Source organism: Pogoniulus pusillus, chromosome 20 (assembly GCF_015220805.1).
Source record: "Pogoniulus pusillus isolate bPogPus1 chromosome 20, bPogPus1.pri, whole genome shotgun sequence".
NCBI lineage: Eukaryota > Metazoa > Chordata > Aves > Piciformes > Lybiidae > Pogoniulus > Pogoniulus pusillus.
In genome coordinates this window covers 18,643,644-18,670,678 of record NC_087283.1, presented here as the reverse complement: position 1 = coordinate 18,670,678, position 27,035 = coordinate 18,643,644, and the positions used below count along the sequence as shown (strand labels likewise).

Here is a 27,035-nt window from a genome sequence, read left to right as displayed (position 1 = left end):
GCATGAATATTTCCTGAAAGGCTGTGGTTTAGGTTAGTGATTTGTATCTTCTTCTTTTTGGAGTGGTTTGGACTATTTAAAATCTGTTTATTCACTGAAGGAGAAGCAGACACATGGTATGATTGCAACCATCTAGGCAGGAGTGGTAAGGCTAAAGTCAGCACTAGCTTTTGAATCATTTATCAATTAATCAGAAACCAAAGTTGTATGGTGGTGAAGATGGACCAGTTGTAGAAGAAGCTCATAAGCAAGAAGAAGCCAGAACAAGATACAGCACTATGACAGTGTTCTTTCTCTCAACCTTGAACAGTGAGGGAAGTGCCTAGAAGCTGCTGTGGGAGAAAAGCTAGCACACACAGACCTGCCTTGTGAGCTGGCACCAACTCAGTGCCAGTAACAGGCATTGTGCCATATAAATGTGATGAGGTTTCTTGTGCATCAGTGAGACGTTCAGGAAAGCAGTGGTGGCAAACACCTTCTATTATCCCTATAGCAGTGTTGACTGGAAATTGCTTTGGCTCCCTACTGTAAGTCAAAAAGGCTGTGTCATGCTGCTGCTGTGCCTCGAGCTGCAGTTGCCTGATTACCAGGATGAGAGCTCTTCCAGTACTGTGGGTGCTGCCTGGCTTCTCCTCAATTTTTGCTGGCTCTAAGCAGGTAGTGAAGGAAGAGTGGCTTGAGCTTTTTACCAGTCCTGTGCTTAGGTCCTCCAGAGAGCTTATTTTCACAATTACAATAGGGATTTTCTCCTCTATTGCACCCACTTTGTGCCCCATGCTTTCTTTGGAGTATTTTCTGAGGAAACAGAGTGAAAATGTGTTTTAGCAACCCTTGGTCCTCTAAACTGTAGGTGGATATTGGAAAACGGTTCTTTAGGCACAGAGACACTTTTGAGCTTTAAGCATGACCTTCTGTCTCTAGGTGTTTCCACACAGCATTTATCTAGAAATGAGGGTGATTTTTCCCTATCTGAAATTATGCCTCTGAAGTAACCACTTCTGAAGAAACAAATGAGAGATCTCGATTTTTTTTTTTTTAAATTATTCCCCTCAATGTGAAAGTGCTGCCACCAGTGGGTCACAGGCATCTGACTAGTGTCAAACTTCTAACCCAAAATTCTTGTTTCATTTAATCACTAAAGATACAAGCTACAGACTTGTAGCAGCTGAAGTCTTCACATCTAGATGTGTTTTGTTCTCTAGAGTTTGAGTGTCTTGATTGCAGTAGGAGAAAGGAGATGCTAACCTTGTCATCTTGGATTTCTTATAATTAAGGCTGAATCTGAAACAATTGCCAAGGTGGGTTGTTTACTGATGGTTTTAATTAGGAAGCATCACCAGAATAAATCATGTTCAGTTTTGCTGTGTCCATATTGTTTATTATACAGAGCATTGTGAGCTGAAATATATATATATATGGTTAGAAACTTAGTGTCATTAAGTTGTTTTGTATTTCTCATTTGGAAGATGGTGAGATACTCTGATGAGTGGGCTTGTTACCGGATCACAATAGGATTAGAACATATTTCTCATCTAAGAGTAGTGTGGCAGTTGCAATATTTTAAAGAAAGGGATTAAATAATTAATGTACTTACATCATAAACTACTTGCAGAGAAACATCCAGTGATTAGGAATGATTCAGTCTTGATAAATTGCCCTGCATTACACAGTGATATAGCTAAAGAACAGTTCCAGCTGGCTTTATGTTATGTGGATGTGGTACTTTGGGATATGGTTTAATGGCCATGGTGGTCTTAGGCTGGAGGTTGGACTTGATGGTCTTAGAGGTCTTTTCCAACCAAAATTCCGTTCTATGATTCTATTCTATATATCCCCTAGAGACTGAAGCGTTTTCTAAGGAGGGAGTACATTGTCTCATTGCATCAACAGTCCTTTCTTGGGAACATTGTGACATCCTTTTGTGGGATGTGTTTGCCACCATGCTGTATGGGAGATGTGTGCGTAATGAATCCCGTGGAAATAAACAGTGTTTTCCCCCTAGTGAATATTTGATCTGTGATTTATTTATCCACCCAGACTTGGACTAATAGCATGTCAAATGCTGCCTGTTTGTTTTCCTGTTGACATATTTCTATCAGCAGTGTCTTCTGTATTATGGACAGGAAAAATATTAGCAGACCTATAAAACAATGGCTTAACGAGACCGGTTCTTTGATGTAAGCTAAATGGACTCCACTTGGGAAAATAAGAAGAGATTAGGTGGAGGGGAAGGTTTTTTTGTCTACTGTGAAATTGTTCACATTAGGCTGGAAGAAGAGTAAATTGAGACTGACTGACTCCACCAGAAGGTCAGACACTGACCAGTACTGACAGGCCAGTGTCTGCTAGGGCAGAGCTTATTCTACTTACTCCTGGTTAACTGTATGGAGACCTCAGATATCTTTCAGTTGCAGCTTAGCATACACCGACTCATGGTGGAGAGAATCAGGCTTGGTATCAGGAGAGAATCAGGCTTGGAAAATGCCTAATGACAGCCAGCAAGTCAGGGATAGCTGCACTTCGGAAGTACAAGTGCTTTGATAAAGAAACAGGTGCTAAAAGAATCTAAATGCACCATTGTGCCATAAATGATCAAATCTGTTTAATCTGTTCTTTTCCTGATCTGATGCTAAGTTCACCTTCTCAAAGATTAAAAAAAAACCCAAAACAAAACAGTGGAAGTGTTAAATCAAAGAATGTCACACTCTGCTTACATGGATGCTCACCACAAGTACCCATGGGCAATTCACTTGATAGGGAGCCAGAACTTGCGTGTTTCCAACTCTGCTGTGCCTGTGTCCTCCTCTGTAACTTCTGATAGGGTAGTTTCTTTTCTTTGGCCTTGTCTGTTTATAAACTCTTAAATATCCAGGAATGGTAGAAATCCTTCTTATTGGCTTTACACACCACTTAGTTCCATGGCTGTTTCTTCTGTTAGAGCTGCAAAGTCCATTGCAATAAAATGAATTAACATTATTTGTCATTGTCCAAAGGTCTGCTTCTCTTTGGTCCAGACAAAGAGAAAGTTTCTCTTTTCTACTAAGAGAGAAGTTTCCACTATTTAAAGCACAGAATTTTGCCTTCAAAGTCTGCAATAGAAAGGATAGAAAGAATGCCTCCTGCTGCTATTTATTTCACAAGTTGCTTTAGGTTTAGTGTAGCTCTGAGGTAATAGTTCAGGCCAACATTCAAACTGCAGGAGTGGAAATGCTGCTGTTTCTCTCTCCCCAGTGTATACTGACACTACATTTCTGCTTACAAGAGACAGGCTGTCAAAGAGATGTCATTTAGTACTGTGCTGGAGGTTGGCATGCTTTCATTCAAAAGACCCACCTACAAAATCTAAACATCTCAAGTAATTTCTGCTTTGAATGGCTGCTGCAGTTCATGGTTGGTTATCTCCTGTTTCAAAGACTTCCGCCATTGCGGAAAACAGCTTTCCTAAAAGCTGCTGGCACTTCTGCTGTGACTCCTTCTAGTCTCCTACACTTTTTCCTGTTCGTTTCTTTTTTACGTTTTAAGAAAACATTCTGAATTTTCCTGCAATCTTTGATATCAGGAGATAGGAGCAGCATCACAGGCTTGCGTATCTAATTGTGCACTTGGCCTTATCTTTGTCTGCAAGGCTGATGTTTACCATTGAAAAGGAAATTATTCTTTTTGAACAATTACAGCCTCAAAGCTTTCATCATGGCTCTCTAATTTGTAGCCCTTTGCTTCTAGTGCACTGTCAGATGCTTAGTGAAGTTTTAGGAAGATAATGTTCTTAGTGAGAAGGAAGTAATTGTTTTATTTCATTATTAGAATAAAGTGGTTTTTTTAACAACAATTTGAACTGATTAAAATGTACTTGATCAACTGGTGTTTTCAGTTCAGTAAGGATGAAGCTAAGATACTACAGTAGTCTGGAATGTGCAGTTGTACCAAGAGAGAAAAGGAGAAGCTGGTTAAGGAGCAGCTCTTTAGAAGAGGACCTAGGACTTACAGATCTGTGATAGCTGTATGTGAGTGGGCAGTGCTGTATGGCTTTAGAAAAGCTTGACTTATACTGGATGTATATGAGCAGGAGTATTGCTTGCTGCCTAATCTGAGGAATGCTAGGGCTGAAGCTGAAGTGCTGTCTCTGGGAGAACCTAAATGAAAACAATTAGTCTAGAAAGTGCATTCTGTGAGGGAAGAAAGCAAGTGAGAGATTTTGCTCTTCAGCCTGGCTTAATGGCAGGGTGGGAAATGCAGGAGTGAAACAGGGGTGATGGTAGGCTCTGGATGTAGGTATGTATAGATGGGAATAATTACCCTGCAGAGAAAGAGAAGTGAATTGTTTCTCCTCGAGCAAGGTTAACACCAGATCTGGTGACTTCAGCAGAGGAAGTATGCAAGTCAGACCTTGAGAGGAACTTTTCTAACAGCAGAAATTGTTCAGCATTGGACTAGATTGACAGGGCTGTGCAGTCTGCCTCTGTGGAGAACATTAATGAGGCTTAATCTAATGAATTTTGTAAACAAATTCCATTTGCCGGGATTACAGAAAGGAAGTGATACTTTGCATGTGTTTATTGGGTGTTACTAATACCAAGTTCACAATAAAAAATAAACTTAGTAACATTCTCCAAATGCCTCAGATTTGTTCTCAATTCCTAGAAAATACAAGTTGCCCAGTCTCCTTTATAAAACCCATAGTTGGTTTGAATGCTTTCCGTTGTGGTACTGTGATGCTACTAAACTGAGTGTCATGCAGCCATTGTATAACCTCATGACATAATATGCTCAAGGAGACCTTTAGAAACTGGGGAAAAGTGCTCTTAGTTATGTCCAGTTTAGAAGACAACAATGTGTGTGCAGGCCTAGCTTTAAAGATGAGTCTCATCTTAACATGCAGAAGATTTTCCATAGAATATTTTCTAGATAGTGCAGTAATTTGAAAAAGAAAATGACTGTCACTGCTTTTCTTTTGGCACATGAAAGCATGAAATAGTATGAAAGCGCAGAATAATTGTGATGGTAGAGGAGGGACATATATTTACATTCAAGCTGTTACAGTCCAAGGGGCTTAAAAACCAGACAAGTCATTAGTACCTTGTTAAGCTGTTGAAGGATCTCCTTACTTGTAACGCTGGCTTGTGTCTCTGAAGTCTTTGCCAGTAAAGCCCTGGCTTTTACAGAGTATCTTGACCTGAGAGGGTGGCACAATAAATGAAAACTCTGATGAACTAGAATAAGCTGTGATACTGTTTTCCGTGTGGGAGGTGGATGTCATTCTTAACCACCATTAACAGTAACGAGCTATGGATTTTTGTTATTCAAATTATCAGTATTATTGTGTACTTTTAATAAGTACAAAGTATCTGTTTGATGCCCACGAGATTAAGCATACACTGAAGTGCTTAGCAGAAGTTGGGTCCTTAAATGAACCTCCTGTATTTCCTTTGTCATGGCACTAAACCTTCTGCGCTTCTTGAACTTTATCTGAGTAAGTGCTGCATACTGTATTCATATCAGACACATTTTTTTGTTTGCATTTTGGCTTTATGAAATGTCAGAATCAATCTTATACTAATGAAATGTCCAAATTTCATCTCAGCTATGAACATAGCTGCTAATCCTATAAGATGTTTACTTTCTCCCTCTCTGGCTATGTATAGTAACAGAGAGTCTACTAACTTAAGCACTGCTGACAAACGTCTCCCTACTGCTAGTCAGTCTACTAAATGTTATTTCATTGAGTAAAGGGTGAAAATTAATTAATTAAATGTCATTAAAATCCCTTGCAACCTTTGACAAGTTTGCTTTTACTGCAGGCCAGTAAAAGCAGTTACCTGAATGCTGCATAAATACTTCCTGAGTCTCACCCAGCTCAGTAATTTTTATGCTTTAGTCTTACAGTTTTTCAACTTCAGTTATTGTGGAATATGGCTTTGATAACAGTGGGTGCATTTTGGGCAAGAAGATGGAGGGACAAAGTGGAGAAAAAAGCCAAACTGTTCCAAGGGATGCAAAATTGACAGGAAAAATGTAACCAAAGGCCACTTTGAACAGTCTGGCCTCCCTAGCAGATCAGACAGAGTGTTAATTACAACTTCCCATGCTTTTATAGCACATCATTACAACTTTTACTGTGGCTTTTTCAAAGGAAAAGCTATGTAATTCTCAGCATGAAATCTCAGGCTGCTTTGCTTGAAGGCAGTGGTCAAACAGTTCCCAGGCAGACTGTCCGCAGAGGAGTCTGGGTGTGCTTGTGCGTGTACTGATGTTTTTTACATTAGATTTCCAAGACTCAGGCCCTGATTTTCCACATTCCTGCATGCTACATAGCCCTTGGCACCTACGCAAGCACTACCAAGTCTGCTCAGGCAGAATGGTGTATTTATTTCCTCTGCTGTAGTGCCTGAGGAATTAGCCAGTAATAAGGCCCTGCTGTGCTGACCACCATAGAAAAAAGATCTCAATAAATGTTTCTCCTATATCTGATAACCAGGGAATACTTCATTTTAGATAGGAATTGCTAGGTAGATGATAAATATGGCTAAGCAGCCCTTATTCTGTGCAGCAGTTCCTAGAATGGTCATTAGGCCTGTCATGAAATGCAACCCTTCTTTGAACTCCTATGGCTCTTAGGTTCCTGAGAGAGGCTGAACATGTACAGCACACAGCTGTCTTGCAAAACTTCCCTTGAAAACAATTAGGGAATCACTGGACTTTTTTTCTCTCTGTGGTATGGAGCAAGATGATGATGGTGAGGCAACACCCACAGACACGTTGCGGGAGTACAGTTTGGCATCTAACTTCTTGTGATGTAGATGAGCACAGAAGCTCAGAAGCATCAGCCACTATCTGCCTTGGTACCTTATCTATTGACTGTGAAAACAGGAGAATCATTTTCAGATGCTTTCCATCAGTGTAACTGTCCTTGTCGTTCTACTAATGGGAGCAGCCAGCCAGGAATTACATGATTTTGGTAGCTGAAGAACCAGATCTTGTAGCAGTAGGATCTGTTGTGAAACTTGGAGGTCTTATCTCTATGTTTATCTAGGCAGTGCCTCTGATATATCAAAGGAAGTACAAATAGTTTTTGCTTTTTTAGGTCAGAGGATCTTTTCCCCTGGTGTGACCAGTATATACCCTGTTGAATTTGCCTTCCTTAAACAAATTGATCAAAATTTACTGTTTTAATATCTTCTGTGTTCCAGGGTGAATAAGGAAGGCAGATTTTTCTAGGTGCCCTATTGTTGTCTTTCATGTGTTCAAGAAGCAAGAGTCTAGCTTTAAAGTGATGCAAATGAGATTTATTCATAATACATGTACAGAGTTACCAGGAAACCTGAAAAACAGCGTCACCTGGGACTCCATTCTTGAGAATTAGTTGTGTTTTTCTCTTGTAATTAACTTGTCCTTGTCTGATTCTCATCCTTGTTAAGACTTCTGGAGTGTCTGTTTACTTTACAGTGTCTTGCTTTGGTATCTGTGAAGGACTTATGTTATAGCATGACAGAGAAGAACTGATTAAATAAATATTTCCTATAGTGACACAGGACTAAATCTGTCTTTCTACTAGCTCTACTGGTGTAGGGCTCAAAATAATCCTTAAGAGCTGGTACCTCAGGAAGTCTCAGGGAGAAAGGTGACTGAGATCCGTTTTCTGTTGAATTATTTTTAACCTTCTCCTTCTGTTTAGTTCCTGCCCTGCCTTTAATGTAATGCCTGTTTATTGCAGACTGCTTTTAGTTTGGTCCTTTTAAAAGCTCCCTGAGGCACAATGATGCCTAGAAATGAATGTATTCCCTTCCCGCACATCAAGCAGATGTGTGCATATTGAGTTAGTGTCTCTAACATTTAGCTGATTTCTTTTTAGAGTGTAGCTGAAATCACTGCTACATACCAAAACCGTTTGTGGCCTTTCCTCCTTATGCTATTGGGATATGTACATTTGTATACACAGACTTTTTTTCTTTAGCCTTAAAGTGCCTGTGTGACTTGCAGGTTTTTATAAAGCCACTAGTCCTAAGCATGCTACACTCTCGGGCAGCACAGTGCTCCAGTTGTTGGATGTGGCTGGATTCAACAAGAGCATGTGTAAGGTATCCTTGGCATTCCAAGACACCTTGAGGTGGTTGTCTTTGTCATATCAGCCCTCCCATCTTTTAATTACTTTTATTTAGAAGTTATCTTTGAGAAGATTACTGGTGGTTGAAAAGTGGAGGACTTTGGTTAATGTAGGTCAAATGTCCTTGTCAAGGAATTATCACAGCCAACTGTACATGTGGGTTTGGGTAATGTCTGCTTCTCCTTGAAAGAAAACCCCATCCTAATGTTTATACCACACAAACACACTCACTGTGTGTCACTTCTCAACTGTTGCTGGGGTCATTCATTTTACCTATAAATAGCAATGGGGTCATTCATTTTACTTATAAATAGCAATGCCTTATTTTCCATCAGAAAACAGAGGTACCTCTCCATATGCCTGCAAATCTTTGTATCAGCCCCTCTTGCTGAGGCCAGCAACAGAAGTAACTCTCTGGAAGTGTCAGCCCTGTCTTAACTTTTCTAGCCTTACCATAAAGAAAAATGGCACACTCAGAACTGAAAGTGCCAGTTTCAGGTTGCCTTGTGTTTATCAAGGTAAAATATGTTGATGAGTGGTATTCCAGAAATCTTCCCAGTCCATTAAGTTGGACCCAATTCCCTTCCCACTGTACTACAAAAATTTAGCCAGTCAAGGTAAGTCTTTTAAAAATATAGATTTATTTTAAGCACATGAAACATCAAGATAGGCACAATTATAAACACAGAAAGGTTAAACGTGGCAATGAGCTTGCAGCCAGACAGTGCAAGCAGCAACTTGGAGGTAGAGGTTATCATTTCACACCTGCTGCAAATTGGTTCTTTTTGGTATTAGACATTCTAGACTTTGCTCATCTCATTTTTAATTTGAAAATATTCTATCCCTCCACTCTTTCCAAATCCCCCCCCCCCCCCAAGTATCTGCATAAATATCTATGTATTTTAAATACTGTATAAAGTGCATTCAGATAAAGGATAGAAAAAGGTAAAAGCCCAATTTCCAGTGCACTAGAGGGGACTGAGGCAAAGCATACTCAAATCATTGACTAGAAAGAGCTTGGTTTTGAGTCATACCCTAAGAACACATTGAGTAATGGCACAGTAGTGCACACACAGCTTCTAGGAGACAACTTTACAGAGATACTGACTACTAGACCTATGGCTGGACAGCATATTTGCCTCGCTAAGTTTTGCAGAGTAAGGTCACGTCCCTGTGTTGATAGTTACTAGAATAAAAATATGCTGAATTTTGAAATGTTCCTCCTGCAGTGGCTACTGTAAACAGCATTCTGCTTGTTTTGAAATAGTGCATTTATTCCTGGGTCGTCTTGTCTGTGTTTTCTTGTAGACTCTGAGCTGCTGTCTTGAACTTCTCATTAGGTTTTTGCTGTTAGAAGTGCAGCCATTTCCATCTCTAACTAGCCTCTAAGCCTAAAGCTGCTGCTGTTAACATCAGTCAATCAGCACATCTTGTTTAGAAGCTTAGGCTTTATAGTGCACAAGTAGTTACGGGAAATCTAAGGACAATTAAATGCAAACACCAGCTTCAGCTTTTAGCTTTTTGTAACTCATTTGTGTCTCAGAAACTTGAGAAAGGGATACTGCAAATAAAAATACTTTGGCACCACTCTTCCCTTAAGACACATTGGGAATATAGAGGAATTGAGCAGCACCAAAATCTCCACTTGGTTTTACACATGCAGACTCCTCAGTCTTCATCCTGAGAGGTCACTGCAGTGCTGGAGCCTCCTATCCCTCTTAGCACACCTATTAGTTTTGTGGGAGCACAAAGTTGGAAGATAGTGAGCAACATTCCCAGTACTGTGATGCTGACACCCGATAGTTACAGTTTTTCCCCTTACACTCAAACAGGAATAAATCCTCCTGAAATAAAAGTAAAATAAAACATTTTTTTCCCTTCAATTGTAACTTCCACCTCTATATCAATTGTGCTTATTAATAGGCAGAATTCAATAGATGAATTCTTTAACTCAGTCATCCTTTTTGTCAGAGGTACTTGAGTTATCCTCTTCACTACCTTCAGGACAGACTTTATTTCCTGTGATTGGTGTTGTTTCTGAGACCAGGATTGTACTCCTAACTGGACTGTGTTTGACTTCAGGTGACTCTGTGTCATCCTCCTCCAACATATCCGACTGGTATCTTTGTAGCTCTAAGTATGTAGTAAATAACTTGGCATATTCTGGATGCTTGAGTGCAAAGTTCTTGAACTCATCTGAAAAATGTAAAACAAAGATACTGTAGTGCTGCAACAAAATCCAAGGAAAATTCAGTGCCTGCTCCTTTTAACTGAAGTTGATCTCCAGTTACTTTCCTCTGAAGAATCTCAGGCATATCACCAAAGTATCAAGGTCTGTGCTTCAAATGTTTTCTCCAGAAACACAGAGTATTACAACCACCAGATAATTTCAGGGAGAAAAAAAGGCAGGAAACTCACTGTCAATGTGACTATCAGAGTGTTCTTTGTTACAGAAGGGTGTAACTTACCATAGGACAGCTTCCCAGTCTCATCTGCATCTATTTCTTTAAAGAGCACAGAAACATCAAGCTCAGGCACCCCTAGAGCTGACTGAATGATAGCAGCAAACTCATCTTCTGTTATAGTGCCATCCTCATCCATGTCAAAGAGCTGGAAAAGACATTATAGGTAGAAATAATTGAATGGTAGTTTACCTATGAACCTTTGTGCATGTTAGGTTTGTGGCATTCAAGAGGTGACGTGCAATCAGTGCTTGGGATCTGAAGAATCACAGAATGGCTTAGGTTGGAAGGGACCTTAGAGGTCATCTACTCCAATCCTCCTGCCATGGGCGGGGACACCTCTCCACTAGACCTGGTTGCAGAAGGCCTTATCTTAAGTTTTAGTACAAGTCATCTGTCACTCACTAAGGAACTACTGGAATTAACAAGGGATTTCAGTGACTTGAATGCAGGCTGTAGATGTACCCTGATCTTCCTATCCTTCCTAGTACAGTGACAATCAGCATCTGCTCTGAATCAGCCCCCTGAGATGGCTGGCATAATTCTGAACTACTTGCTACAGACAAACTTTCCCATAGCCAGGAAAAGTACATGCAGTGGCACAAAACCACATAGCAAAAGGAAAACACTAGTTGCATTTTAGATGGAAGCAGGCTTTTACCAGCTGGACAAAGTAATTTCCTGCTGAAACTGGAAATTAAAACAAATTGCTCCTGTTCTAATCAGAGCAACTCTTAAAATACCAAAAAGTATAGCCTAGAAAACAAAACAAAGAAACAGCCACAGTAGCTGCTAGGCTTGTTTCTTCATAGGAATCTGTAGTGATAGAACATCCCTGAAAAAGCACAAATCACTCCCAACAGCTACAGTGCTTATCTGTAGAGCAGCCAGTGGATGTCATGGATTGCTGTAAAAATTCTGGTACTTCCCAAGTATGCATCAGGACTGAAAACTATCCAATTTAAGGTGAACGTGACCATATCTCAGTATGTTGTTCAGTGTGGTTCATAAGTACAGATCAGTGGCTAAAATAACTGAATGTGTATCAAAATCTACTGAAAAAGAAATCACCTAAGCATTTTCCTATTTAGGAGTCACAACTTGAGCATCCCTGATCAGATGCTGCCTGCTTGTGCCTGAGATCTGAAAGGACCTCCTGCTCCTTAAATGTACTATCAGGACACCATAAGAAAAGCCAACGGAAGATCTTAGATGTAGCCCAGTTTTGGATGTGCCAATCCTGAATAGCTGTTCTTGATTTCTGCCACACTCCCCCCCAACACACCTTTCTCCTACTGAATGCTTAAGCCTCAAGGAGATATTGCTCCATCTATTGTCTACTTAGGACACTGAAGAATCACTGCAGGAAAAACCTCAGGCAAAAAACCTGCAAGTGCTGCTGAATCTTTTTTGGAGTTAGCCTGCCAAGTTACATATTCATTAGTGCCTTCACATGGCTTTGGGAAGCTTTATCTATGAAGCTGATGTCTGCAATTTCCCCCCTCCCACTCACTCTCTAAATGTCAATTAGTTTAGGAGTATTGCTCACATTTGCATAACAGATTGAAGCTATGAACTTATGATTTTAAAGCTAACAGATTTACAGTCAGTCTTCATTTGTCAGGTTTGTAGATTTACACTAAATTGAACTTACCTTAAATGCCATCTGAATAGTCTCTTCTGTGTTGGCTGGGTTACAAAGAATAGACAAACCAATGACATATTCCCTGAAGTCAATGGTGCCATCTCCATTCTGTTACCAAAAGCACATAGCAGGAGTTAGTGTTACAAATCACTTTGAAAGCTGTAGTATAAATATACTATACAACTATACAACATACACTAAGAGAGTTTACAGCACTACAGATATTCCTTCATCTTGGAAAACAGAGAAACAGCTCATTTAATGCCTGTAATGCTAGGGCTGAAGTAGCAATACAGGGATTTTCAATAACTGGAAATTTGGTATCAATTTCTATCCTATAAAAACCCAACCAAAAAAGACTTAAAACAGCTTACAAGTGTTTTTGTAGCACATGGCCTCTGAGAAGCTTCTAACAAGAACTGAAATACAAGTGTTTAAGGTAACTGTGACAGTATATGTAGCACTGGCATTTGCTAAAGTTCAGAGACCAAGGCAACATCCTAGAATAAATAGGCTGCCAGTGAGGCTGTTGCTGAGTTAATTCTTCCCAGGAACTTTCAGCAATAAAATATATGCCAGAAAAGTACAGCCTGATTACAGAGTTAACCAGGTTGGAAAAGACCTTTGAGATCATCGAGTCCAACCTAATACCTTATAATTAACTAAACCATTGCACTAAGTGCCTCATCCAACCTACTCTTAAGCACCTCCAGGGATAGTGATGCCACCAGCTCCTTGGGCAGCCCATTCCAATGCTAATCACTCGTGCTGTGAAGAACTTCTTCCTAACCTCCAGCTTAAACCTGCCCTGGCACAGTTTGAGACTGTGTCCTCTTGTTCTGTCACTGATTGTCTAGGAGAAGAGACCAACCCCTGCCTGGATACAACCTCCTTTCAGGTCTCCCCTGAGCCTCCTCTCCTCCAGGCTGAACAAGCCCAGCAACTTCAGCCTCTCCTCATAGGGCTGTGCTCCAGCCTTTGTGCCCTTCTCTGGACACGTTCAAGTATTTCAACATCTTTCTTAAATTGAGGGGCCAGAACTGGACACAAGATTCAAGGTGTGGCCTAACCAATGCTGAGTAGAGGGGCAGAATGAGTTCCCTGAGCCTGCTGGCCACACTGTTCCTGATACAGGCCAGGATGCCATTGGCCTTCTTGGCCACCTGGGCACCCTGCTGGCTCATTTTCAGTCAGCTGTCAACCAGTACCCACAAGCCCCTCTCTGACTGGCTGCTCTCCAGCCACTCCGTCCCCAGCCTGTAGTGCTGCATGGGGTTGTTGTGGCCAAAGTGCAGAACCTGGCACTTGGATGTGTTAAAATTCCTGGTGTTGGACTGCACCCATCTTTGCAGCCTGTCCAGGTCCCTCTATAGGGCCCCCCTACCCTCTAACAGATAAACACATGCTCCCAACTTGGTGTTGTCTGCACTTATTGATGGTGAGCTCAATCCTCTTGTCCAGTGCATCTGTAAAGATGTTAAACAGGACTGGGCCCAGCACTGATCCTTGGGGGACACCACTAGTGAATGGCTGTCAACTGGATGTGGCACCATTCACCACCACTCTCTGGGCCCGACCATCCAGCCAGTTCTTAATCCAGCACAGAGTGCCCCTTTCCAAGCCATGGGCTGCCATCTTGGCCAGGAGTTTGCCATGGCAAACAGTGTCAGAAGCCTTGCTGAAGTCCAGGTAGATAAATCCACAGCCTTCTCCACCTCCACCAGATAGGTGACCTGGTCATAAAAAGAGATCAGGTTGGTCAAGCAGGACCTGCCCCTTCTGAATCTATGCTGCCTGGGTCTGACCCCTTGGCCATCCTGTAGGTGCCCTGTGATTGCATTCAGGAAATTCCATAATCTTGCATGGTGCTGAGGTCAGGCTGACAGGCCTGTAATTTCCCAGGTCCTCCTTCCGACCCTTCCTGTGGATGAGCACCACGTTGGCCAGTTTCCAGTCTTAGGGACCTCTCCAGTAAGCCATGACTTGATAAATGATGGGGAGTAGCTTGGTGAGCTCATCTGCCAGCTCTCTCATCACCCTAGGATGGATCCCATCTGATGATGCAGTAAATCCACATGGTCTACCTTTAGCCTGGCTTTGAAGCAAATGCATTGCCCTACTGTTGTGAAGCCACTACAGTCTTCTACCTTTTAACCAAAAGTGCAATGAATTTACTGTAACAGCCTCTCTGATAGTTCTACTTCTGAAGGAACATTTCCATCTGTTAACTACAAAGCTACACCAACAAAACATGTGCAGCTCACTTTGATGGGATCGGTGATGAATTCTATGTCAGTTGTGCTATGTGTTTGCAGACAGGGGAAAGGGCAGATGCCTGCTGAAATACATGCTTCAGTTAACAGTGCTCCTGTGACCACACTGAAAGTTTCTTGAGAGCTTTGGGAAAAGCCACAGAAGATGCATGAGGTGATGGGACATGGTAGTTAATGAAAGCATAGTAGGGATGAGTAGTAGCTCCTGGTTTGGAACGTTCAGAATAAGGGCATTCATCACAAACATGTTAAAAGCAAATAGAAGGAGAAAGATTTTTAAGAAGTGGACTCTCTAGATCTCAGAGCTGCACAAAACTTCTTCAGCCAAGTGAGAGAGGGGTGGTCTTCTGGGTAAGTCTGGAGTGGACATCCAGATCTAGATTCTGTTTCCGACTCTCCTACCCTCTTCTGGACACCTGAGCACACCAGTTGTAACCTTTCTGTTCTTGGTCTTCTGCTCGGGAATAGTGGGATATGAAGTTGTGACTGGAGTATGATAAAGATACTCTGCTGAGTGCTCTGAAAATCTTGGGTTCTATGAAAATGGGATTTCTGTTACTTGATTAACACAGTAATGTGTAATAACATGTTCAGTACTAACATGTCTTTGCTAAGCTATACTGCTAGGTTAAGACTTTTTTAGCCTTCAAATCCAGTTCAGGACTCTCCACACACAACTGTTATTTTCTTCATATTGATGATCTTAACCAATCTCTTTTGAAGATACACAACCTTTGAAGGTCTTGTCCTTTAAAAAACTGTGAATTTTAGGGAGATGCTTTAGCAAAGGTATGAACCATGTGTGTTAAACTTGCCAGGTTTTAATTATTAGAAAAGGACAAAGTATTCTCATAAATGCTGTTTTATTTACAAATCTCATCTCTACTCTGACTGTGCTGTAGAGATTGACTTTAAATATTTTGGCTCCATGATAGTTCTCATAACAGAGATAAATGTATTATTATAAACCTAAGCTTCAAACAGCTGAAGCTAGAGTGTAGATAATAATTGCTCAGAATTCCACAGAATATTGGTTTTGGACAGCTTCACAGACTGTTCTTAGCAAAAGATTCTTTGATATGATTAGAATATATTTTAAAATTTATTTTTCAAGTTGAGAACATGTATCACAGGAAGAGAATTGGGAAGTAAACTTTAAATAAAATAGTCTCATTAAAAACAACTTATTTCAGAAGTTAACACAGCTGTGGCTGCATATGGGATAATGACAAGAGCTAGTAAGAGTCGTGGTACTTTCATTACAAAAGCAAAGATAGTAATCTAAACGGAGAGCAATCTGAAACACACAATGCCAACCATTTGAGTGGGAAATAAAGTTACTGTACTTGCAAGATCATGTTGTGACTGGCTCTACTAAACCCTAGGACGCTGGCTAACTTCCAGATGCTCTGGCATTTTGGTTAAGGGGAAATGGCAGTGTTGTTGCCTGGAAGAAGAGCTAGGAGTTAAATTAAAAGCAGAAAAACCTTCAGTGCCTGCATAGCTCCACTACAAACAAGCACTTCACCTGCAACAGTCTTTCTATTAGAATATCAATATTTAGGCACTTGTATTTATAAAATAACACAAATCTCAACAACCCTTGTTTTCTTTATGGAAACTAATTTTCTGCTACTGGTTCCACTACAGTTTTACTACTACTGCCATGGTAACAAGGGTTTTGCTGTTGTTGTTGGTTTGTTTTTTTAGTATAATACAGTAAATCTTACACTTTGGAGACAAAGTTTGCATTGTTGTAAGCAGTCCCCGTTTAAAACTGCACAAAGACTGCAAAACAGGTGCAATCAATGAAGTTTCAAGTACCTCAAAAGTTTTTTTCTCACTTGGTAATGTAGTGGGAAAACCCAAGTGTTGTATGTGTGTGCACCAGTCATTCGCGTTTAGCTAAGTAAACGCTGAATCACTTACAGGGCCACTACAGGGAAGTTACAATGGGGCCATCTGGGGAGGAAGTGCAGATTCACCTCTTGTGTTCATATCCAGGCTACTGCTGGAACTCCAAATTTTTCACCATCTGTTGATACAAGCAAGTTCTAACATGTCAGAAAGGGAAATTCTGAAGCAAACCTGGTAGGATGGTGCTCACTTGGAGGTGTCACACTGTCCCTTTTGCTCACCTTGCTGTTACTCAGAGACCAAAGGCCACTGTGGATGGATAACTGTGTGCATCTCTACTGAAGAAGAGGGAGGGGTATGAATGCCATTAGGGAGGAACTGACCTCTTTCATCACAGTTCTGGCCAACACAAAGATTTTTAATGATTCTGTGACCCAGCTTGGCATCGAAGTGCAAATGGGAAAAAAGCCTGGGCAAAATCTCGAAGTCATTTTTTCCTAAGCTGCAAGGAAAAGGCTTCTGCATGTATACAAGGGAGGAGATTTCATCAGTTTCATACTGTTTGCCAAGTGCTAACTAACTGCAAGATTTAGAAATCAAAGTGAGGGAACTTTAGTAAACAAACCCAACCCAGAATGCACCATTAGCATTCAGATGCCCTGCAGGTATTGCGTGGTATTTCTCAAATTAGTCACTGATGTCTCCTTTGGGAGGGGCACCTGGACTGGTACTATCTCTGGAGAGAGAGCCCGTAGTGTAAAGCTTCCCTCCTCAACTCATCCTCTCACATTCCAGGCAGGTAGCATACACCCTAGACGATGTTCTTTTAAAACAGCAGAGCACTGCTGAGAAATCCACCGTGTTGCAGTGTAAGAGCTGTTTTCACCAACTGTGTAATCCTTCACGCAAAGAAGTGTTTCTTTGACAATTACTGTTACTCTTTGAGCTTTTACTCAAAAGTTGACACCTTAGAACTGCCTCAGTTCCCACTAGCTTGAGTATGATGTTGCACCCTGATAAAATTTACCTAGGCTAGCCAGAGGTTGATTTTGGCTGGCTGGCTGCTGTGTGACTGCATTATTGCAGCAGGCATCTCTAAGTATAATGTAGTATTTTCAGTAGTTGACATTATAGCTATAGCAAGGCTTGAAGAGAAAAAAACTGCTTAATAGAATTGTATGAAGGAGCAAAAGGTTGCAAAAGTAGCCTTATATAAGTCTTCCAATTTTGTTCTGGCCAGCAGGTAGACCTGAGACTACTACTTAGGTTTTGCTTCAGCAGACAAGCATGAAAAAGCAAAAGTAGGCAGGAAAATTAAATATAGTTATGTAAATTAATTGATCATTACAGTTATTGCAACTCTCTTGTTTTTCTCCTTGTTAGAAATAACTGCACAACTCTCTTTACTAGTGACTGCCTTCAGGCAAAGGGAGTTTTATTCCTCTTTAGGGAGTGCTGACAAATCTGAACAGTAACATCAACACCAAGCTTAGGAGCCTTTTATATCCTAGTTATATTCAGGTAAAAGTCTGTTTACATGAAGAAATAACTAAACTTTGATCCTTCAGCATATTTCCTCACTTCAGGGTCTAGAAAATTCTCTGAAATACACTTATGCAGCTGTCCACTTGACCCAAACCCTTCACAAAAGCAGGTTAATGCATGCACAAGAGGAATCACCACATTTTTAAGCTGAGCTATCTACTGCTAGCTATATCTGCCCTAGAATAAGGGAAAAGCTACAGTTCTGTATGCATATGCTCCAGATGAAGCTGCTTCTCTGCTGTGCCTTCATGAATACATGGTCAGCTGCAGCCAATCTTCCATGGTCATTTTGACCTGTCCACTTCCATCTTGGTCCAGGGACTTGAAAGCCCGGAACATGCTGTCCAGTCGCACCAGGCAGCTAATGAAGCTGTTGAAATCCATGCTGCCATCCTCGTTGGCGTATCTGCGCACGATTACCTGGCAGAGCTGCTCGTTCAGATGGAACCCTGCAGCCTTCAAGGCACCCGGCAGCTGAGCTCTCCCAACAGTGCCCGACTGATGGGCATCATACTGCTTGTATACACACTGCCACTTCTTGATGTTGTTCCACAGGTACTTGAACTCTTCAAAGCCCAGCTTGCCACTTGTATCACTGTCCATGACAGCTACCATGCTACGGCATGTGTCTAAGCTGAAGCCATCTGTCTTCAGGTCATGATGTCTGGAAATAACTTTGTTAAGGATGTCCCTTAGCTCTGAGGCAGACACTTCCATATCATCTCCAGCCAGCTGAGCAAAAAGGCGACGAAACTGTCTGACCTCTTCACTCTCGTAAGCTTCCACGTTTGTGAAATGGTTGCGAGGAGGTGGAGGTGGCTCTGGATTATACTGAGCTGCTGCTTCACTTATCAGGTTGACAAGACCTCCAACAAGTCCTCCAATATTCCCTCCATGTCCACCTCCTGTTAGGAGGCCTCCAAGGCCACGTGCAAGGCTCGCTCCATGACTGCTACCAGTTGCTCCACTCAGCAAAGCTTTAGCGAGGAACATGGTGAAGGTTTGCAAAGGGAGTTACACAGAGATCCAGCACGTCTGTAACTCTGGGGAGCTGTGTTGTGTCTGAGCTGGGTGTGGGCAAAAGACAACTGCTCTGCTTGCTCAAACTTTACCTGTCTGTGCATGTCTGCAGCTGCCAGAGTTTGCTCAGGTGTCAGTAGTTTCTGTCAGTTGTAGACACACCTCTGTTTCTTATTTTCTTCTCTGCATAGTTGGCTTTGTGTGATTTGAGGAATCTTTTTTAATAAAAAACAACAGTGATGAGGCTGAAAGCCACAGAGCAGAAGTCTGAAAATACCTGTGCTCCTACTGGAAGCAATTTGAAAACAGCTCTGCCACATCAGTGTGACTGTTCCTCAGAGACAAACGCAGCAAAAGCTTACTAAAGTTTTGTCTGTTCTTGCACACTTTTATGCCTTGCTAATTCTGGTCACTGGCATTGTTGTGCCAGATAAAGCACAACAAATCAAAAGATTGCCTTAATTATTCTATTTGCCACACCATACGTATGTGCTGTGCTTCAGGACTCATACTGTGTGTTCATAGGAGCCAATGCCTCAAGGCAGGGAGGCGAGAATGAAAGGTACCTAGCTGGAGCTTCAGTGCAGTCAGCAATTAATACCTTTATTCTTCTTGATTTTAGAGCTTGTAAAATCTTTTAACTGGAAAAATCCTGAGACAGCATTATGTACTGCAATGACCTCCCAAGGGCAGGTGTACTGCTAAAGCTAGTGTGGTCAGGAAGAATGATGCTGGGAGAGCTGCTACGATAAGAAACAGAGTCCAGAAGCCCTTGTAGTACAACATGCTGCTTGCACTGTAGCACATACTAGAAGCAAGATGAAACTTATGCTATGCTCTAGTCACTGCTGCTTTTGGTATAGTCAGAAGGGCACAACTATACAGAAATTTTTATCATCTTCAGTGAGAAGCATGAAATAGGAGAGATCACCACTGACTATGTGGGAAAGACTAACTGATGAGATTAACACACAGCCTCCTGTGTGGCTGGAGGTCGGCAAGAGGAGTCCTTGCAGTGTCTAATAACACCCTTCACAAACACAGCAGGAACATACATTCTAGTCAGCTTCAATCTGCCTTAAGTTACCTACTTAAAACTACATCAGTTAATTAAGCTGTCAGGATGTACATATGCAGAAAGAAATATTCAGCCATCGTCAGCATGAAGAGTATCATCTGATAGTGGTGCAGCAGCTTGGTGCAAGAAATGGCTGTCATTTCACAAGCTACAAACTGACCAAACTTTTTCCATCGAAACCATTCTGTCTGCAGGAGTTGCTAATTAAGAAGCATTTACTAAGGGGGACAAAACTACTCAAATACCCTCTTGGGATGTGATTTTTAACAAAATGTTGTCAACAAGTCCTTTAGCAGCTACTTACCCTGTCAAAGAGCAGAAACAACTCTTTAAGGACATCTGAAATAGGCAGCTTCAAGTACTCTGCAAACTCCTCAATTCCAATTCTTCCCCCTTTGGAAGCACTTGCAATAGCAGCAAAAGTATCCAGCTGCTCTCTGACATGGTTCCATTTCAGGCTATGTGAACAACAAGGGGAGGAGATATTTCTAAACAGCAGATCTTGGACAGGTGGAATTGCAGTAGGAGTTACTGCAGTGTTCAAAGACAAAAAATAGCCAAGCAGAGCACGTGTGTACAGCATTAGAAATGCTGCACTCCCAAGCTGATATTTTATATTAAATAATCAATTAATGGCAGTTATTAATATTAAAAGCAGGCAGTACTATGCTTAGGTATATCAAATTTCCTTAGAGTCACTTCCCAAACCTAGAATAATCTGAGCAGTTAGTCTAGCAGAGAGTTTTTCATTACCATAACATCAGATGCAGCATTATGTTCTCCAAGATGAGTATTTCCTAAATGGAAGGGAATAGGTCTCAGCTAACTCTCCATCTAAACACTGGTATTGCAACAGCCTGACCACTAGCTGCTCTCTCTACAACACAGAGCACTGCACCTCAGTAAGAATAACTAGGATTGCCAGGTGTGAGATAACTGCCCAGCTTATCATGGGACAGGAAGGCAAGTTGATTCAGTAGCTTTGGGACCAGGTCATTTACAGTCAGCAGGTGTTTGTGTTCAGTGAAGCTGGCCTGCCAAAGAGCTGAAGGAGGGATTCTTATGAAGATAAAATGGCCCTGTTTTGACTCAATCTGATGAAACAAGCTTGAAAGAACATAAATATCGAATTTCAACACAGATTTTGAGTGCCAGGGTGCCTGAGTGAGGCCCTTTGCCTAATTGGCTGCAATTTTAGAGTTCACACTCCTCAGAGCCAAACATCTATTACTATGTTACTCAACCCTTAATCCAAATCATGCTAAACGTTGCCTAGAGGAACCTTCAATACATGCAGAACTTTTGCTGCATCTCTATTACATGTTGAAGCTATTTGCCAAGATTTGAGTCTCTTACTTTGTCAGATGTCACACAGGGTTTATTAGCCTGAGATCAATCATTTTGCATTTTTCCTCTTATGACACTGCCCCCCAGAATTACTTGGAATTAGTTCAAACTGGGATTTTCCTCATCTCTCATTTCCATGTAGTTTATGTGTTTAAGTGGGATCCATAAATACACTGTTATGCACAGCTATGTCAATTGTCAGGTCATTTATCCTGGCCATCGTAGATGGCCATCAACACCTGCAGCACTGCAGGGATAGTAACCAACAGCTAAACTTCCTTACTTGAGCTTCTTGCTAATTTTGGTGAACTCCACGAGCCCAGCTTCCATGGGTAAAGTCAGCTGTCCTGCTGAAATCATCAGTCTGCAGTCTTCAAAAGTGTGATCAGTGACTGGCACATTCAAAGCACTGAAACAAGAAAAAAGAAAAAATCAAGTTCTTACATTAAAATTACTTTTAGTTGACTGTTTCCTTTCTGGGGGAACTTCTCTGGTAGGAAGCTATGATATGGTACCAGTTTAAACACTCTCTAGTGTCTAGACTTGCCACTTTCAGCTATGATAATTTTAGTATCACTGTCTTCCTTTTTACTCAAGAAGAATTGGGGAAGATGGAATAACAAAGGACACTTCTGTACCACTTTGTGAAGCTATGAAGTGAAACTACATTAGGGCAGTGTCATAATATTTATTCCAGCTTTCCTTGAATTGAACATGCTATGTTCCCTTCTTTATGTTCCATGTAAAAGCAATCAGAGTGTTTTAGTATAGGAATTTAACACCTTTTAGTGAAAATCTAGGACAATTCCTATATACAGGTTCTGAGATTTGACTAAATTGTACTTTATGGCTGGGATATAAGGAGAAGGGTTCTCAGAGATTCTATTCATAATTGAGTACATACGTTGCCATGGTTTGACGGACTCTGTTGGCAAAAAGAATGGGATCATTCTTTTCTTCTTCAGTAGGAACATGTACAGGAAGGAACTGAAAGAGATGAATTTTCTAATCACTTAACAGTCATCACTTTAACAAGAAATTGTCTATGTTACTAAGATTGTTTTGGAACAGGAGAAAAAAACCCCACAGCCATGCAATGAAAGAAATGGACGCTAGAGGGCTCAACCACCTCGGAAACCACTGGCTCTTCTGCCCCAGCCACGCAAATGACATTTAGTCCAAAACTGTCTGTGTAAGATTTGTCAAAGCTACTTCAATATGAAAAATCACCCCTCCAGAGAAGGAAAGTGTAATAAATGCATACTTAGTTCGAAAGTTAAATGATACACTGGTAAGAAAGTGAGTCTGTGCACTCCTTTATAAGTGATGTTATATACCAGACTAGTGTGAGTACACTACTACTGCAGTCCCACCTCCTACCTGGTAATTGCACCTGTCAACATGTGACTGAGAAGCTTCCTGTGAGCTTTTCCTCCATGAAAAAAAATGTTAAGGACTCCTAGTTGAGAGTTGTATGTAGAGCACTGATCAGATAGAAATACTGTAAAACTCTGGAACACCAAGCAGAGAGTAAAAATCCCCAACGAACCAACCCACTCTCTTCCCAGACCTAGAAAACACTCCAGATATCTAAGTGCCAATACATTCACTGTTGAAGAGTTATTCAAGAGAAGAACCTGAAGTAGCATTACACTAAAGATACACCAGTGATGAATTACCTAATATGGTATGAATCAGCACCTATTTGTTTCCAAAGTAGTGTGTGTGGATGAGGCATTTTGTTCTTTTGACTTCGGTCTACAGGGTTTACTTTTCTCAGTCATAGTTGTAATTTATCTGAGTTCTGATATTCTCCACCCTGCAATTCTGCCCTTGAATTCTAGAATACAGTAATTCTATAGTAAGTTTAAAGTGTTGGTTATGGTTCACTGCAAGACAGAGTTGTTAGTTATGTGTCAATATGTTTTTTTCAGTTCTACTGGAGTTGCTGCCAATGCATTAATACAGTGGCATCTGTCCCATTAGATGCAGTCTCTCCTGAACAGCCTTTCTATGTATGTTTGTAAGGAATGCTGCCTTCTCACAATTAAAACCAGTGTGTTTATGAAATCAGTTATCTGTCAAATAGCCATAACATTTCTCTGTTTATAGCTAAAAGCTTTCTCCACTGAAGGACAGCAAAGGTCCAGCTGCTCACAGGAAGGTTTGAGATTTCATGCCTTCTGTAAGCAGTTGCTAGTTCTGTTCAAGGCCTGACATCTGCCCCTGCTTATTACAAATCTCTGTCAGAAGTCAATTCTTAAATCAAGGAAACACAGGCACACTGTATAGACAAAGAGAACTGTGTCATCACTAGGTGAGATAAGTCAAAACAAACAAGTTTTATCTATGCAGACATGGGTCTTGGTCTTGAAAGTGGTCATTACATCATTTGGGGCTGAAGCCCTACTCAGATGGTAACCTAAATTTATCAGGTTAAACATGCTTCCATCCCTGTCAAAAACCCCACCTAGAATTAGGAATAAAACCAGTCTGCCAAACCCCACCCCTGGGGATGATGAATTTGGTTCCCTGGTATCTTGAGGTGGCATGCATGCTCTCATACACACTCAACTGTTACCTGGTAAAGACTACTAAGAATAGCTTCCCTGTCAGATTGTAGTCCTGTAAGGAATTGTTCATGCACAACAAGCAGAGGCACCTTAGGACCAATGGGAGTACAGAGCTATTTGCTTACTGTATGGGACAGCAACAGACTTGTCTGCTCCCCTCCTTCCCCAGGCAAATTGTCCCTTCTCTTTTAAGGAATGAAAGGACTTTTGCATCATTGCTACGAAACTCTGCTTTCAGGATGCAGACTGCTTTGAAAGCTGCACAATTTCCCACGTTTCATCTTTTGGAGCATGGAAATAGTTTTCTATCAGGCAAGTTGGAGGTCTGTTGTGAAGCAGAGGAAAACTACACCGTTTTCTTTGAGAGGCTACATTAAGTATTTCTTATTCCCATGTATATATATTACATAGATCCTGTACAAAACCATAGCATGTAGCTCTTCAGTACACCACCTATAAATGTGGTGTTCCCTTAAAATGAATTTTGTTGCTTCACAACAAGATCATACTGCTGATTGTTTGTACTAGCAGCACTGCTTGTATTCACCAAATTTGGCACAACTTTGCAAAGGCTTTGTGGATTTCTCCCATTTCCTAGGTCCCTAAACCAAACGATGCTCACAATCCCTTGTAGTCTAGTAAAGAATGTGAACTACAGCACAGTTATCTGTCTCTTCATTCTGTTTTGAATGTTGACATTGAGAGGGAGCAGTTAGAGTGTAAGTACTGCTGCTATGAATAGTGAACGTTTTAGTTGTCATTCATCTGTCTTCGTAGTATGCAGCTGATTTTAATGATCAAGTCACCCCTTTCATTATGTGAGGTTCACTATAAGTACTGGTTCTTAAACTCTCAGTTGCAGAAACCTTTTAGAGTTCAGTCTGGGAAGATGGTTAGGAAGGCAAGGATCTTCTGATGTAAGCAGGAAAATGAGGGGCTGGGAAGTTACCTTTAAAGGAATATATTATAATTCTTATTTTTGACATCTGTAAAATGCATGTAGTGATATCAATGATTTTACAGTGCTTTAAAAAGTAAGGCATTTCTGACAGCTTTCTTTTAGGAGTTCATCAGATTAGGTGCTACATAGATACGGACAACAAATTAAATATATTGCCATGAATCTGTTCTTGTTTCTGAGACGTTTGTTTACTCTTCATCAACAGAGACTAACAGTGGCATTTATATTAAAGTAGAAATTCCCTGATTGCTGAATCTAGGTACAAAGATATTTCTAATTCTTACCTCAACTTCTACTCTTGTGAAGAGCTGACAGAGTGTCATTATGCACAACTCTTTTCTGCAAGCAAAGAGGAAGAAAAAGACTTTTTATTTACTTAAACCCAAAGTGTTTGTACAGCAGTAGGTGTTACTTTTCAAAGCATTGGCAAAAACACAGCCAATATTGGGTGAGATTTTTAAATATACGTGAGACCTTCAGTGCTTATAGAAAAAATTACAAATGTTAGTATCCACAGGTAGGGGGGAAAAAGAAACTGCAAAAGAAGATAAAGGATAATTACTTCCACTTCTGACTTGTTCTCTTCACTGTATTTGTTTGCTCTTTATTATAATTTCCTTGATTTAAAGTAGAAAACCATCAAGCAATCTTTATTCGCTTCTTGGTTTGGGCAAAATAAAATCGAGAAAATGAAAAAGCAGGAGACTAGCTAAAAGGAGCCTTCCTACTTTCTGTAGGGATCCACTCTTAATGCTTCATTTTCTAAGAAGTAACATTAGGGATTGCTCCCAGTAAGGCACAGCAGTAAGAAAGAAGTACTGAGTGAAAGCAGAACTTGGGGCAGGAGGTTTCAGAGGAGGAGACTGGTAATGCACCATCCTGGCCACAACATCCAGCAAAGAATGTGGCAGTTCTGCATTTTGTAATCAGCAGGTTTGCATGGAGGATGTTCTTCTGGTTCCATTACTTTTGTTAGGAATCTCTAGGTTCTATCCCATCCATCCTTTCTCTTCCCATGATTTTGTCAAACTGTTCCTTTCACATTCTTGCAGGTTTTGAGCCTTCATCTTCCAACCACCAGGCTTAGAGCACTTTCTCATTTTCAGTGAACGGGTAGCTGCCTTCCCTCCACAGGAGTACCTCTGATTTAACATCTTTCTGCACCTATGCCCTCACCATCTCTCATAATTGAAGACATAGCTCCTTTTCAGTCTTGCTCCTTCATAGGAGAAATCTTTAGTGTGCAACTGAAACGGCAATATTCATTACTCTCAGTATGCTGGTAACTGTTACAGCATTAATAGCAAAAACATCTTGGGCAGGTGAGGTGCTTAAATCTAGGTTGGCTTTGATAATGTCCATTCTCTAAGTGTGCAGGTGCTAGGATTAACTCATGATGGCTTAAGAGGTGCTCATGGTCTGTTCCACTACTTGCAACGTATTTCAGAATTAGTTGTCTTAAAGATTTTAGTCACTTGGTGAATCAGTACTACTGTACTAAGATGCCCTACATGTTCCACATGAAAATGTGGTATATTCTTTTTACAAATACATGTTTTGAAGAATATTTACAGGGTGAAAACTATTTTTCAGCCATGCTTTCAGTGCTGCTGCAAAGGTTTTTTAACACTGTGATATTTTATCATATTAGAAAGCCACCTGCATTGAGAAATAAAACACAGATCCATTGCATAACTGGTTTATCAAAATGATTTTTGTTACTTCAGTGTCAGATATTACATATATGGGGTTTTCACTGGGATCTCAAAACAGCTGCTTCCATTGGGTCACACAAAATAAACAACGAAAGGAGGATCCTGGATGCTTGAATGGAAAAAGATAGGGAAAATTAATCCTTGTTTTGCCTGACTTCTTCACTTACTCTCACACAACTTCAAGTGAGGAGGAGGAATGAATAACCAGAGGAATTTTTTTTAAAAAAAAGTGTTTTTTCTTGTCTGAACTTTCCTACCGTGTTTAAAGGTTCCTGCTATGCAGGAAACTGTAAACACATCTGGATTTTGATTTTCCCAAAGAAAAAGAATTTCAAATCTTCTTTTGCTCTAGTTTAAAATGCAAAGTATTGGAGAAAATGAAACAAAACAGTGGCAATAATGCTTCCTCATTTGAAATCCCTTTCCTTAGCCATTCAGGATAATGCATGACAGCATTA

The 27,035-nt window shown here is 40.8% G+C and overlaps 2 protein-coding genes across 2 annotated transcripts in view; both read right to left on the bottom strand.

The window, feature by feature from the left end:
- Positions 1-8,723: 8,723 nt before the first annotated feature.
- The window catches only part of LPCAT2 (lysophosphatidylcholine acyltransferase 2), a 32,887-nt gene continuing 14,575 nt past the window's right edge, over positions 8,724-27,035 (bottom strand). Inside the window, exons 8-14 of the mRNA XM_064160403.1 lie at positions 25,147-25,201; positions 22,233-22,315; positions 21,612-21,737; positions 20,286-20,439; positions 12,218-12,316; positions 10,570-10,711; positions 8,724-10,297 (exon numbers count right to left, since the gene is read on the bottom strand). Of these exons, the coding sequence (XP_064016473.1) occupies positions 10,053-10,297; positions 10,570-10,711; positions 12,218-12,316; positions 20,286-20,439; positions 21,612-21,737; positions 22,233-22,315; positions 25,147-25,201 (904 nt within the window). The 3' untranslated portion in view covers positions 8,724-10,052. The remainder of the gene's footprint in view (positions 10,298-10,569; positions 10,712-12,217; positions 12,317-20,285; positions 20,440-21,611; positions 21,738-22,232; positions 22,316-25,146; positions 25,202-27,035) is intronic.
- On the bottom strand, positions 17,205-18,990 carry CAPNS2 (calpain small subunit 2). The gene has a single exon (XM_064160406.1). The coding sequence runs from the start codon at positions 18,874-18,876 to the stop codon at positions 18,130-18,132; it is 747 nt and encodes a 248-aa protein (XP_064016476.1). The 5' UTR covers positions 18,877-18,990; the 3' UTR covers positions 17,205-18,129.

What these genes read in the sequence shown, in the direction of transcription:
- CAPNS2 (XM_064160406.1), bottom strand. Translation starts at nt 18,876, where the DNA reads ATGTTCCTCGCTAAAGCTTTGCTGAGTGGAGCAACTGGTAGCAGTCAT.